At 38.5% G+C, this 12,859-nt stretch overlaps 1 protein-coding gene across 5 annotated transcripts in view; it reads left to right on the top strand.

Moving 5' to 3' along the window:
* Window positions 1-12,859, top strand: part of ATAD2 (ATPase family AAA domain containing 2) — a 31,452-nt gene that overhangs the window by 5,394 nt on the left and 13,199 nt on the right. For 4 of the 5 annotated variants that reach the window (XM_039548533.1, XM_039548532.1, XM_039548531.1 and 1 more), the window contains exons 4-17: window positions 1,327-1,480; window positions 2,517-2,613; window positions 3,055-3,103; window positions 3,444-3,554; window positions 4,018-4,096; window positions 5,043-5,135; window positions 6,055-6,163; window positions 6,548-6,663; window positions 7,384-7,558; window positions 8,196-8,284; window positions 8,991-9,150; window positions 10,501-10,591; window positions 11,024-11,338; window positions 12,288-12,393. In XM_039548533.1, the coding sequence (XP_039404467.1) occupies window positions 1,327-1,480; window positions 2,517-2,613; window positions 3,055-3,103; window positions 3,444-3,554; window positions 4,018-4,096; window positions 5,043-5,135; window positions 6,055-6,163; window positions 6,548-6,663; window positions 7,384-7,558; window positions 8,196-8,284; window positions 8,991-9,150; window positions 10,501-10,591; window positions 11,024-11,338; window positions 12,288-12,393 (1,744 nt within the window). Of the gene's footprint in view, window positions 1-844; window positions 998-1,326; window positions 1,481-2,516; window positions 2,614-3,054; window positions 3,104-3,443; window positions 3,555-4,017; window positions 4,097-5,042; window positions 5,136-6,054; window positions 6,164-6,547; window positions 6,664-7,383; window positions 7,559-8,195; window positions 8,285-8,990; window positions 9,151-10,500; window positions 10,592-11,023; window positions 11,339-12,287; window positions 12,394-12,859 lie in introns of all 5 variants that reach the window. The other variant, XM_019289239.1, reaches the window with a different exon arrangement.

Genomic DNA, 12,859 nt, shown 5'->3' with positions numbered 1-12,859 from the left:
TGAGAAGGATTGCATTTGGTCACTTTGTCCATTTAACTTGGCCCCAAAAACTTCTGAACTCATCAGCCAAAATCACCTGAATTTGTGAGACTAGATATAACAAAGTTAGGAATTTCCACTGAGTTCTATGAAAAGAGGTAGGTGCAGATAGGAGAAGATGCCATTAATTCCTTTCAGGCTTGGGAAGAATGCAGTGTGAATTCCTGAATTTTTAGGTGTTAGAGAATCTGTTTCTTATCTCGTGTTTCTTTGTGTCAGTCATTTTCTGCAGAACTGGTTAACTTTACAGGTTAACTATAAATCAGTTTTGCAAGTAGGAGGAGATATTGCAGTATTGTAAAAAAAGTCAGTTATAACGTAATTCAGTCATGAGATGCACACTGGCGTGGGGAAGGTGTCCCTGAAGTTGAGCATTTCACCTTGGAACTGACTTGCCATGCTGAGTACACAAGCAGGCTTGGTGCCTTAAGGCCACTTTAGGGCAGCTGGGAAAATCCTTTAGCTCCAGGCAGCATTGTGCCAGCTACAGGCCGAATGTGGGAAGGGACCCAAAATGCACTTTGTGTGTAGTAACTCAAGATCTATTTGGGCAATGTAAACTATTATTTACTGAGCTCAAAGTTAGTTTTATAATTGGTGATGATGATGTGTTTAAACTAACGTGGTGATACATCTGTTACTCTCTCACTGACCTCTCTTAACAGTTTTAATGATAGTACAAGTAATGAACCCATAGCAAAGGATGCTGTCTGGTAAATATTGGGCAGATGTCTTTTAAAGCAAGCAAGCATTTTTGAGTTCTTTATACTTAGGAGTTTATCTTGAGGCATTTCTTGTCTTCTAGGGCTTTTGTGTCATGGTGCAGAAAATGAAAATGATGCATGCTTAGACAGTGTACCAAAACTGTGCATCTTTAGAAGAGACCTCGCACATAAGCAATTTTTAGAAAAAACTATTAGATACAATTTTACATGAATGGAGAGAAAACACCTTAGAGGTAGGCATTTGTTGTTTTCACTTTCCCAGGGAGAGGTAACTGGAATAAATTTGCCTCCTACATGGAACCAAAGCTGGGTGTTTGTTTTCATCAGATTGGCTTTCCTGTCTATGAAAAAGCTGCTATACAAATCAGACTTTCAAATATGTAGTTTAAGCGTAAGTACTTCAAGTTGAATGCTGTGATCACAAAAATAACTTTCAATTCAGTATTTAAATTTTAAAAATCAGTTAAAGGCAGGAGGTTTTACATTTTGCTAGAGCAAGAGTGAGTTAAAGGGACTGACATATTTCCCATCACAGGAAGTTTTATGTATTATTGCATTTTAGTGTCCAGAACACTGAAGACCAGAGCTGATGCAAAAGCTGCTGAGCAAGCCCATGAAGAAAATGGGGATTTGGAGGTTCGCCGCAGCTGCAGGCTTCGACAAAGCCGTTACACCACTACAAATGACTCTGTTTTGTTTGACAAACTTATAACAAAGTAAGGAGGCTTTTCTCATCTTGCAAAGCTACTACAATGAGCCTTATTAGCAACTCTTTGTACTATGGCAAAATATGGCTAGGGACTTTCTCCTTCTTTTCACAGCAGGAAAAGGTATTGTTTTTCCTAGCAGCAAGAGCTATTTGCATTCACTGGTCAGGCTGAGACTTCCCTATGAGCTGCTAGATATGTGCTAGATCTGAGTGATTGGATGCTAGGAAGAAATTGTTTACTGTGAGGGTGCTGAGGCTCTGGAATATGTTGACCAGAGTAGCTGTGGATGCCCAGTCCCCAGAAGTGTTCAAGGTCACATTGGGACTTTGAGCAGCCTGGTCTGGTATCTATGTGCTGGGTAGGTTTAAATGTTTTCTTATGAACCAAAACAATCAGTTTATGTTGTGACTTTCACTAGATTTAACTTAAGATACTAAGGAAAGTTGGATACTGGCAAAGTGAAGCAATCCTAGTGTTTCTGCCTGTGGCTTAATTGCCTTGTGAAGCCCAGACTGAAATTTGTTTTCTGAAAGGTTTGCAAAGTGTAACAGCAGTAAGGTGTTGTGTCTAGCATAAGTAGTCACTAAAAAGCAACATGAAACTTTAATAGCAGTGTAGAGAAGAATAAGCAATGTGTTGTCTGAAGAAGGATGTGAACGAAGTGACTCAATGCTATCATGCAGAGCAACCTAAGTACTATGAAAAGCTGCCATAATTTCTTTGTTACCTTACTATGATCTTCAGAATTCTCTTTTCCTACTAAAGTAGTTGAGTTTTTTTTTACTCTGTTCAGCAAGAGGGGTAAATAAACCTGAAAACAATGCATGTTTGCAAATCCTCAAACATTTGTTCTTAATTCTCTCCATAAAAAAGTAAACGTTTGACCTAATTTTTAAGTAGTGTTGAAAAATTTGGCTGAGTGTCAATGACTCTTGTGTTGTGCCCACTGTATTAAAATGGTTTGGTCATTGTCTGCTGTTCTAAATGGGCTTTTTTTTGTATTTGCATATTTTTGGTTTTTTGTGTCAACTTTGTATCTTAGTACTGCAGAAGCAGTCTTGCAAAAAATGGATGACATGGAGAAGATGCGTAGACGGCGGAGGATGGGAGACCTGGAGGAGTTCCACGACACAGAAGAAGTAGATACTAATTTATTTTGCTGTTTTTGTATAAATAGGGTATTTCACATAGGGAAACTATTTCCCTGCCCCGAGAGGAACTCATGTTAAAATGATAGACAGCCATCATATTTCCTCTGTTTTAGTTCTGCTTTATTAAATTAAGTTAATCCACTGTCCTTTTGAATGGCAGTCAATTTGGTTTTTAAACAGCTTCATAGCCTGCTTTCAATAGATTTTTTATTTGGATCTGCATTCCTGTTTTAGAGTGGAAACCCTTGTTATTAATCTTACTAATCCTGGATTCTAGCATGATATTCCTGTTCTCTCTTGCTGTACAATCATTAAATCTTCCGTGTATATGGAGTGCCTTGGTAATGATACTCCACAGGCACCAAATATGCCCACAGGTTTTCTGCTTATTTGTGACTGGTCTTTCATGTTTCTTTTTTTTCCTTTAAGGAAAGCCTCGATATGGAAAGGACTGACGAAGAAATAGCTGATAATCAAGGTAGTGTTGTAGGATAATTCTGTTTTGAATTTTCTTGACTATGCTCTAGCCAAAAGCTTTGTCTTAAATAATTGAGATGGGATGAACTACTGGGTATTTTTCATCTATAAAAAGAATCTATGCTGCCACTGACATTACAAGCCACAGTCACAGACTCTAGGGCTGTACTGTAGTGAGCTCAGAATAGGTTTTCAGAGGAAAAAAGAGGTTGTCGTTTTTCCAAAGTGCTTACAACAGAAAAGGTTGTGGACAAGTGGGGTTACAAGTAAGTGTAGTGCATTTAAAATTTCATATTATTCGCAACAGTACTTAAACAGTGGAACATAATGTTGATACACAGGGGGTTCCTCAGAAGAAAGTGAAGCCAAAGAAGACGATGGTGAAGACACTCGAAAGCGTTACTCCTTTCGGCAGAGGAAAACTGTTGAGCGTTATCAAGCTCCATTGCAAAGTAGGTTACAGGCACAACTTCTCATAAGAACTAATTTCTTGCATGGAAGTGGGAGTGTTACAGGGCTTTTTTTAGAATGAAACTATATACACCCACTCAACATCTATTTAAATATCTTACCTGCCATTTTGTTAAATGCATATATACTGTGCACATTCTATTTCTTTGCCTTTTGGCATCCTTACTGTTGTTTTTCAATAAAAATACTACCTATGTATCCTTGAAAGAACAGTAATTAAACAGACCTAATGATCTTACTCTTGTGGTTTTCAGTTCTTAAAAATCAGGTGTGTATGCTTTTGCTTTTAATGTGCACTGATTTTTAAAAAAACCTTTTCCCCCCCACCCTTGAAACTTCCCCAGAACTTAGAAATGGGTGATACACATCCCATTCTCTGCCTCTTTTAGTATCCTGCTTTCTCTTAAACTTGTTTGTAACATTAACCTTTTCTGCTTTCAACAGAACCAAGACAACGTAAGATGTATTTTGCTGACAGGTCTTCGCCCGTCAGACAGAGAGATTCATGCAAGGGAACTAACAGGTCTGAGTTTGTTTAGTGATAGTTCTTTCTCCGTAGTGCTGTCAGTCACATGACTGAATACTGCTTTCAAGAGTTTTTGGACTTGTAATTCGATATTAACAGTATGGTTATTGCTGTGGTAGTCTGAGAGTATAAAGAAAGCAAATATTGGGGGGAAGCCCATCCTTTTTACTGGCCATTAGATTTTATTTGAAAATGCAGTTTTTGTGGTGGTGATGAGGGTTATAGCTAACTCTGTATAACTGAATTAATTTGTTCTGGAATTGAAGCCAAATTCTCCCTCTGAAAATCTCAGACAGTTGTATCTTGAAGGATGCAAATTATTTTCTTAAAACCAAAGACAATTCACTTAGAGAGAGAGCCTGTATGGAAGTTTTAATGAAATTTTTTTTTAATCACTCAGATACTGATTCGGGTTTCTCTTTGGAATCAGTTTCTGTATGAAACTATATTTAAAGCAAGAAAAATGCTAAATGAAATTCTAAATTACAAATTGGAGTAGCAATGACAAATAGGTTTAGGATCCTACAAGTGTTGAATGCCATTCCTTGCTAGATAGGAGCACTTTGTTTAGCATCCTTGAAAGCAGGCAGTTATGGAAGGAGGTGGTTTTGAAACCAAATTTTGAAATTAAAAGGTTGATGTTTCACAGAGTGGATACATAATGCTAAGTGAAACTTGATTTGTGTGTGAAAGAGTGGACAAAAAGTAACTTGGTTAAGATATTTCTTTTTACACTGGTTAAACATTTTACCTTCCTAATAAAAATCAAGTTTTGCGGTCACAAGGAAAATCACATAATGTACTTTAAAATCAGATTCACATGGAGTAAAATTATCTGGAAACTTACTAGATCTCAAGCTAAACTGAGATAGTGTTCACTTAAATCTTGATATTACTTAGTGTTTATTTTAATTGTTTTAATTGTTTGTTTGAATGTTTGCAGACGGAGACACACAGTCCCCAGCAGTGATTCCTCTTCCTCATCTGATGATGAAGAGGATTTTGAGAGGCAGAGGAAGAACAGAAATTTAAGAAGGTTAGTGCAATTGGAGAACAGGGGAGGACAGAGTTTACTTGGGAGGACTTAACACTTCACAGTCAGGAAGATGTAACCATCTTAATCTTGTTCAGTTTGTAAATTCTGGCAATTGTATCTGTTTATACAGCTGTAACTGGACTCTACAGTTGGATTTTTAGAATTGATTTTAATAAGCAATTTGATTTCTAGGTGAGAAGGGGGGGTAGCAACACTTTGATAAAACTTCTTAATATAAAAGTCTGCTGCTCCTGTGCTTTACGGTAGCTGATTCAGAAAGAAAACCACCATAACAGAGAATGTTATAAATAGAGGAAGTGACAGAGATTTGGTTTCTTAACAAATGCTCTAGAAAAACTGGTTTAGTAACAGTCTAACAAATATGTTTTCAGCCTGATGTCTTTCTGACTAGTCTCCTGGCACACAGGTTCCAGAGGCTTTGGGAAGGACTGGCAGTGATAGGGAGCCTTTATAATCTTAATACCAACTGAAATAAGTATCCTGTTGGGCTGTAACTTTTCTAATATAGAAGTTAAAAGTATCTGAAAGATATCAGTGTGTTTGGGGATTGGGAGGGGCAGTTTTCTTCCTCATACGAATCACTGTCAATCCATGGTCTGCACATAAGGAATAACTTGTTCTAAGCTTGTATTCCTATATATGCTGTGTTGACTGGCATGGATATTCGTAAGTGCTAAGAGCTGTTAAAATAATTAACTCAGTTTAATATCTGGAGTAACCATTTTCCTTTCTTTACTCATGGACACTAAACATAAAACAGCTGGAACAAATATTTAACAATTCAGGAAGTTTATACTCATTTGTAAGGTCATCTGCATTCACTTGCTGTTATTAGAAAATCAAAAATCCACACTGTAAGTTAGAAAGCACCTTTCCTTTTCTCCTTAATTCAAATCAGGTCTCTTCCTGTCAACTTTCGGAAAAGTGATTTAAAGGGAGTTCACAAGGACCGCATGAAAATTGGAGCGAGTCTGGCTGATGTTGATCCAGTGCAAATAGATTGTTCAGTAAGTATTTTTACTTCATTGTGTCAGAGAAACATTTTCAGTAATTTTGAAAGCTTTCAGTAATGCTCTGTCTACAACTACCTTGGCTTACAGTTTTGTTTCAAGCAGTTTGAAAATTGGCATGAGTGTTTCCTTTGTGCTGGCATCTAATTTCTGATGGAATTTGTTCCGGTTTGGCCAAATTTAGAAATATATCCTCTGAGGGAAGGCACAACCACCCCTCCCCCACCAGGTCCAGGAAAAATAAAGTTTAAAGGCACAAGAATTAATTTCTGGGCATAGGGCAGCGATATGGGATACACATCACAAAGTCACCCCAAGACAGAACTCTATCAAGGTTACAGCTTTAACATCTAAAATGCGTTATGGTGTCTTCATCTTTAGGTACGATTTGATGGCGTGGGTGGTCTTTCTGACCACATTTCAGCTTTAAAAGAGATGGTGGTTTTTCCATTGCTTTATCCAGAAGTCTTTGAGAGGTTCAAAATTCAACCTCCAAGGTAAGGGATGCCACTGAAAACTGTAAATTCTACTTCACCTATTTTCAGGAAAATATTCAACTGCGCTATTGTTGTTTCCACGCTTCAGAATTTTAAGTGTTGATTGATTGGGGTTTTTTTTAGCACTAGGAAAAAGTAATTTTTAAAAAAACTGATAGAATCCAGCGTACATGTGGGTTCAAAGATTTACAGTGTGGTAAGACTGTTTTAAAAGTGTCTTGCCTTTCAAAAGGGGGAGGTGGACTGGTTTTGAGTTCCACATGCAAGTGGACTTGATCAGTTTGTAAGTGGTAGTCAACTGCAGTTCGTTTTGTGGAAGTCCAATTGTCTGTTCCACCAACTCTTTTTTTCAAGAGTTCCAGTAGCAGTTTTACAATTGATTTGACTTGTAACTAGAACCTTGCAGTGCTTGTTGTGCTTGGGCTAAAAAATGCATCTGTCCACTTTTTACACAGCTGAATGAGTTCTGTATTATGAAGTGAAGTTATTAGAGATTTAATTGTTAGATTTATATATTCTTGGTCATCAGCACTCAGTGATGGTATATTGAAATAGGACTTCAGATTCTTTGGTTTCTGTAACTTTAAAAGTATTACAAACAATGAAGAGAGCTTTGTTTAGGAGAAAACAGTTGTATGCTTTAGGGATGAGGGTGGTAACAGGTACTTCTCTGGTATTTTTCTTATGTGAATTTTTTTTCTTTTTTTTTTTAAATTGCAGAGGCTGTCTATTCTATGGCCCACCAGGGACTGGAAAGACATTGGTTGCTCGTGCACTTGCTAATGAATGTAGCCAAGGTGACAGGAGAGTAGCCTTTTTTATGAGAAAAGGTGCTGACTGCCTCAGTAAATGGGTCGGGGAATCTGAACGACAGCTTCGTTTGTTATTTGATCAGGTACAGTTGAAATGTACATTACATTCTGTCTGAGTTGTAACTAACTTCCTGTGGTCAAGAACAACTCTCTTTCATGTTTTGTCAACTCCTTCCATTGAAGTGGGATTGTCAGTGTTTCCTTTTTCAGTAACATTTTTAGGGGCTTGAAGTTTTGAGATGCAGTAGGAAAAATTAGTGAAGCAGTCAAGAGAACCTTGCAAAGCAACATGCACCCGCAGCTCCTTGCTTCAGGAAAGAAAAATCCAAACAGCCACAAAAAAGTTTTCAAGAAGTGCTGACTTTTGGTCAGAGGGAAAAAAATGCAGGCTGCAACCATGGTTATTTTTAAATTGATAACAAAGGTTGCTTCCAGAACTTGTAGTACAGTTAAGTCCTGGCTCTGTTCTTGGTGGTTGCCAAATAGCTGTAACAACCAGTGGTGTGATTTGTTTCCTGTCACCTATCTCAGTGGGTTGACCTAGGCTACTGCCTAATGTTACTCACGACACTTTACTACTGTGGATCAATGAGTAGGAATCCCTGATGCTCATCTGAAAAATCTACTTCCAGGGACTTTGCAATCACAGTGTTGTTTGTGCATTTCTTCTCCAAACAGTGCTGTTTTCCTGATGTCAATATTCCTGTATTTTCACTGTAGGCCTACCAGATGCGACCTTCAATTATTTTCTTTGATGAGATCGATGGTCTTGCTCCTGTACGGTCCAGTAAACAAGACCAGGTTCATAGGTAGGGCATGTTTTGTGTCAACTTAGAAGCTGCTTGATCTTTGTGAAAAAGAGACCACAACCTATTTAACTTGATGTGACACATTCATTTATCCTGAAAACTAGTAATTCAGTATTACTTAATTTCACGTTATCTTTAAATAGTAATTAAAAACAATTCACTAAACTTGATACCAGCACAAGGTCTGTGATACCTTACCTATTTTGTCATGTCTTAAAATGATTGGTCTTTTTCTTGTCAGCATTTTGTCAATGTGTTGCTGTTGTCCACAGGGACAGCGAGAAAATCCCATTTATCCTGGACTTCTGTGTAGTTTATTTAATTAATTACAGACTCATTTATATAGCATTGTTCACAAAAGTGGTATAACATTATTGGGTGCTTTACCATACACCTCCCAGAGTGATTGGCTGAATGCTACGATGCCCATTTCAAAAGATTTTCTTCAGTGTGGAAAACAAGACTGTGCATAACAAGTTTGCACCTGTGAGATAAACTCTTGGTTTACAAAACCCTCTACGCTGTTTACAGCTGGCTTGCCTGAGAAAGGAGACTCTCACAAGCAGCTCTAAAATGTAGGAAAATTTCTCTGCCAGGTCTTTCAGCATCTACAAAGAGCTTGTCCTTTTTGAGTGAGCATTAGTGATTATGTGGAACTGAAGAAAATTAACTAAACTGCTGAGTGAAAACTGTATTCTTCTCTTAGCTCTGTTGTATCCACACTTCTGGCACTTATGGATGGCTTAGACAGCAGAGGAGAGGTTGTGGTAATTGGAGCCACCAACAGGCTGGATTCTATAGATCCTGCTTTACGAAGACCAGGACGCTTTGATCGAGAATTCCTCTTCAGCTTGCCAAACAAAGAGGTCAGAACTTCAACTCAACCTCAGTGCTTAGTGTGGCAGAGTCCATCTTTGTAAGAAACCCCTGCAAAACAGCAGGATTGTGGAGCAGTGACAGTCTCCTCAGTACTGTACTGCTTGGACAAAAGAGGGCTGTCTGGAGAGACTGTGCTGTACTGTGGAGGGCAGACCTGGCACTGAATATGTATCATTAAGCTGATTGCCTTCATCTAACTAATAGGTAGTTAGTTCTCTAATTAGTTTTGGTTTCTCTGTGACCAGCAAAGAAAATGGAGTGCTGCTACTCAACGAAATGTTTAAAAATGACTGTATGAATTAGTTAAGAAGTACTGCTATAGCACTGTGAAATTGAAAGAAATGATGTGCAGACAAGAATTCTTTTTTGGTAACAAAAACTTTGATCCAGACTGGTGCTGGAACCAATTAAGTATGTTAGGAACTGATGTTCTTTCTGGTACTTAGTAATAGGGACTGGGATAAAAATTTGAAGTCCCTGCACAGGTGCAGGGCTAGGGAAGCTTCTTGTTCAATGACAATAGGCAATAAAAAAAATATTGTGGGTGGGGGTAGTGGGCAAAACTTGGAACGCAGTTCTTTTTCTTAGCACCTTTTGTAAAGTGCTGGATTGAAGGCTAGTAAGTGCACTAAAGAGTGCATTTAATACAAACATTTTTCTTCAGTTTTTATCTGCTCCCAGGACAAGGAGAGGAGGTGCCATGAAACAGGTCTAATACACGCTACCCCACTGTGGAAGAATTTTAGAAATCTGCCATAATTAGTCTGTATACCATGAAATACTTCAGTAAAAGTCCTGCTAAGATTAGAGATGGGTATAGGCAACATTTGACATGTTCTGGATGAGTGACAGTAATCTGAGTAATAATTATTGTTCTGCTTGGTAGTAACATTAGCAGTAGGGAATGGAGTGCTAGGACTGTTTTCCTTGCATGAGCTGGCAGAATAGCAAATATGATGAACTAATGAGACTGTCACTATGAAATTTTGCTGAATTTGAGAGAATTTTCTGCGAAAAATCTGTTTGCAGATAAGTTTGGGGGTTTTTACTACAGTATTTTCTTCAGGATCTCACACTTGTAAAAACTCACTTTTTATGGAAGATGTAAATGCCTTTTATTTTATTGCAGTCCCCAGTAAGAGTTTAATATAATGAATTTAGAATTAGGAAATTTCCTGCTTGAAAAAACAGAGCATGTTAAATGACCTTTAGAATACTTCAGAGTTTAGCAGATAAGAAAAGTATTGGTATTAGTGTGAGGGTTTTGGGGGTTTTATGTAGTGGTGGTTTTAAGAGAAAATTTAGGGCAAACTAAAATGCAAGTGTTTTGTTTTCAGGCGAGAAAAGAGATTTTCAAAATCCACACACGAGACTGGACCCTGAAGCCATTGGACAAGTTTCTTGAAGAGCTGGCTGAGAAATGTGTTGGTGAGTTTGAAAACAGTGTAGGTTACTGCACACAACTTGAGTCACGGGGAACTGGAACTTGTTCCAGGCAGTTTTCGAGCTCTTGTGCGTCGCTGTAGAGTGAGGCAGTGAGGCATCTGGCATGTCTTGAGAGCAAATCAAGATAGATGCTGCTTTCAGTTTTCTTTTTTTTCTCAGAACACTGAATGGGTTTAAGCCGTCTTTCCCAGGAGTAAAGTTTTGACTAGGAGGCTGCTTTCTTAGTGCAGGATATCAGGCTGTGAGACACATAACAAAACTTCTCTGCAGTGCAGTAATTCTATAAATTGTCCCTTACTCTGTTATTTTTTGGCTGCATGCAAAGTCTTTCATTGTTGCACTTTAGAAATCTTGGCCTTGACTTCAGTGTTGCCTGAGCCTGACATAACATTTGATTCTTGCTTTGTTTATTAGGATACTGTGGTGCTGATATTAAAGCCTTATGTGCTGAAGCTGCTCTCTGCGCTTTGCGCCGCCGCTATCCTCAGATATATGAAAGGAGTGAGAAACTGCAGTTGGACATTGCTTCAATTAAAATAACAGCAAAGGATTTTGTCATGGCCATGCAGAAGACTGTTCCAGCTTCCCAGAGGGCTGTGGCTTCACCTGGACGAGCGCTATCACCTATTTTAAAACCACTGTTAGAAAATACTCTGGAAAGAATTTTACAAGCCTTGCAGAGAGTATTTCCCCACGCAGAGCTTGCACTGAAGAAGGACCAACAGCAAGGTATAACAATAACATCTAGTTGTTTAAAATTCTGCCAAAGCAAAAGCTTCTAATATGTGCAATAACACACACAAACCTCTCAGCCATAATAACAGTTCAGGTTTATAATCTGCATGTGCACAGTGCTGGATGGGAGCCGTAAATGACTTGCTATACGCAGTGTTTTAGTAGTTGTACGTTAGGGCTTGGCTTCCATAGCATAAGTGAGCTCATGGTCCTGACTGTATCAGCCTTGATCAGGTGTAATTTGTCAGTTGGTGAGAACAAATAAAAATTGATACACTCTCTCTTGATTAATGGAGGCCTGTGAATAGTTAGTTACCATGCTAATCTCTGGAGGCTGTTCTCCCAGTATTGCTCCCAGTAGAGCTGGGATTGTTTGCATTGATAAAACAGAGACTCTTCAATGCAATGAAAGCACTGGGGCTGGGAGGTGGGTAATTGCACCCCCTCTCTGTTGTCCAGCTCCCATTATCTTCTCCTTTCGTGATCTTGAGGAGCCTTATTTAGAAGTTGTGTGGGTCTTTATATTCTGACTGACTAGTTCTGGACAAAAGGAAGTCTGTGGCCATCGCATTCACTTAATTTCCCCACATCTGGTGGGAGAACCTGCTCCAAAAAGCAGTGGCCTCATTAGGTTTTTCAGATGTCTGGAACTACAGATGTTGTTCCTAATCAACTTTATTCTAAGGAAAAGAAACCTCCCAAGTTTTTGTCAACAGAGAAACCTGATGCAAATCATGGGACATAGGACAGCTTTGTAGAGACTGCAATCTCCTTAGATCTGTGGTAAAATGAACTCTTCAGAAAATAGCATTCAGTGTGTGCCCTCAAACAAAATACAGGAGAATGGTTTCCTGCACTGATTTCAAAGGTGTGTTAATGCAAGAGTGAGATTTGGACTATTCAAGAAAGTCAACAAAGCTCTCATCCTTAAATCCTGTTTTAGGAAATGATGTGATTGACAGTGAAGAGGAATCACCATCAATCTTTGAAGAGAAGCCAACTCATAAAATGCCTGATCGTGAAAAGGCAGAATTCCTCACTTTAAACAGGTCTCATTTGTCCCCTTTATGTTTACGTTTTTAAGATGGCCAGGTCTGTAAACTGTTCTGTTGTGAGGGATGAAGGAATGATCTGTTTGCAGATAAGTTTGGGGTTTTTTACTACAGTATTTTCTTCAGGATCTCACACTTGGGAAAACTCACTTTTTACAGAAGATGTAAATGCCTTTTATTTTATTGCAGCCCCCAGCAAGAGTTGGGTTGATTAATGTTTGCAAGAAGCGTGAAGATCTAGCTGGGTACTAATGTTCTAACCAAACACACTGCCCTGACATGCCCAGCCCTATTTGCCTAAGTCAAAGTGATCCACAGATTATTAGAACATGTCGATTTAATCCATGGTATTCCTTGAACAATTCAAGACCCAAGAAATGTGGCTGTCTGCCCTTTTATCTTAAAAAAACCCTAAGGATTTGTGTAGCCATCTTTTGCCCTTCTGCCTTCCAAGATTGTTAAA

This window comes from Corvus cornix, chromosome 2, assembly GCF_000738735.6.
Source record: "Corvus cornix cornix isolate S_Up_H32 chromosome 2, ASM73873v5, whole genome shotgun sequence".
NCBI lineage: Eukaryota > Metazoa > Chordata > Aves > Passeriformes > Corvidae > Corvus > Corvus cornix.
This window is presented reverse-complemented; position numbering and strand designations above follow the sequence as displayed.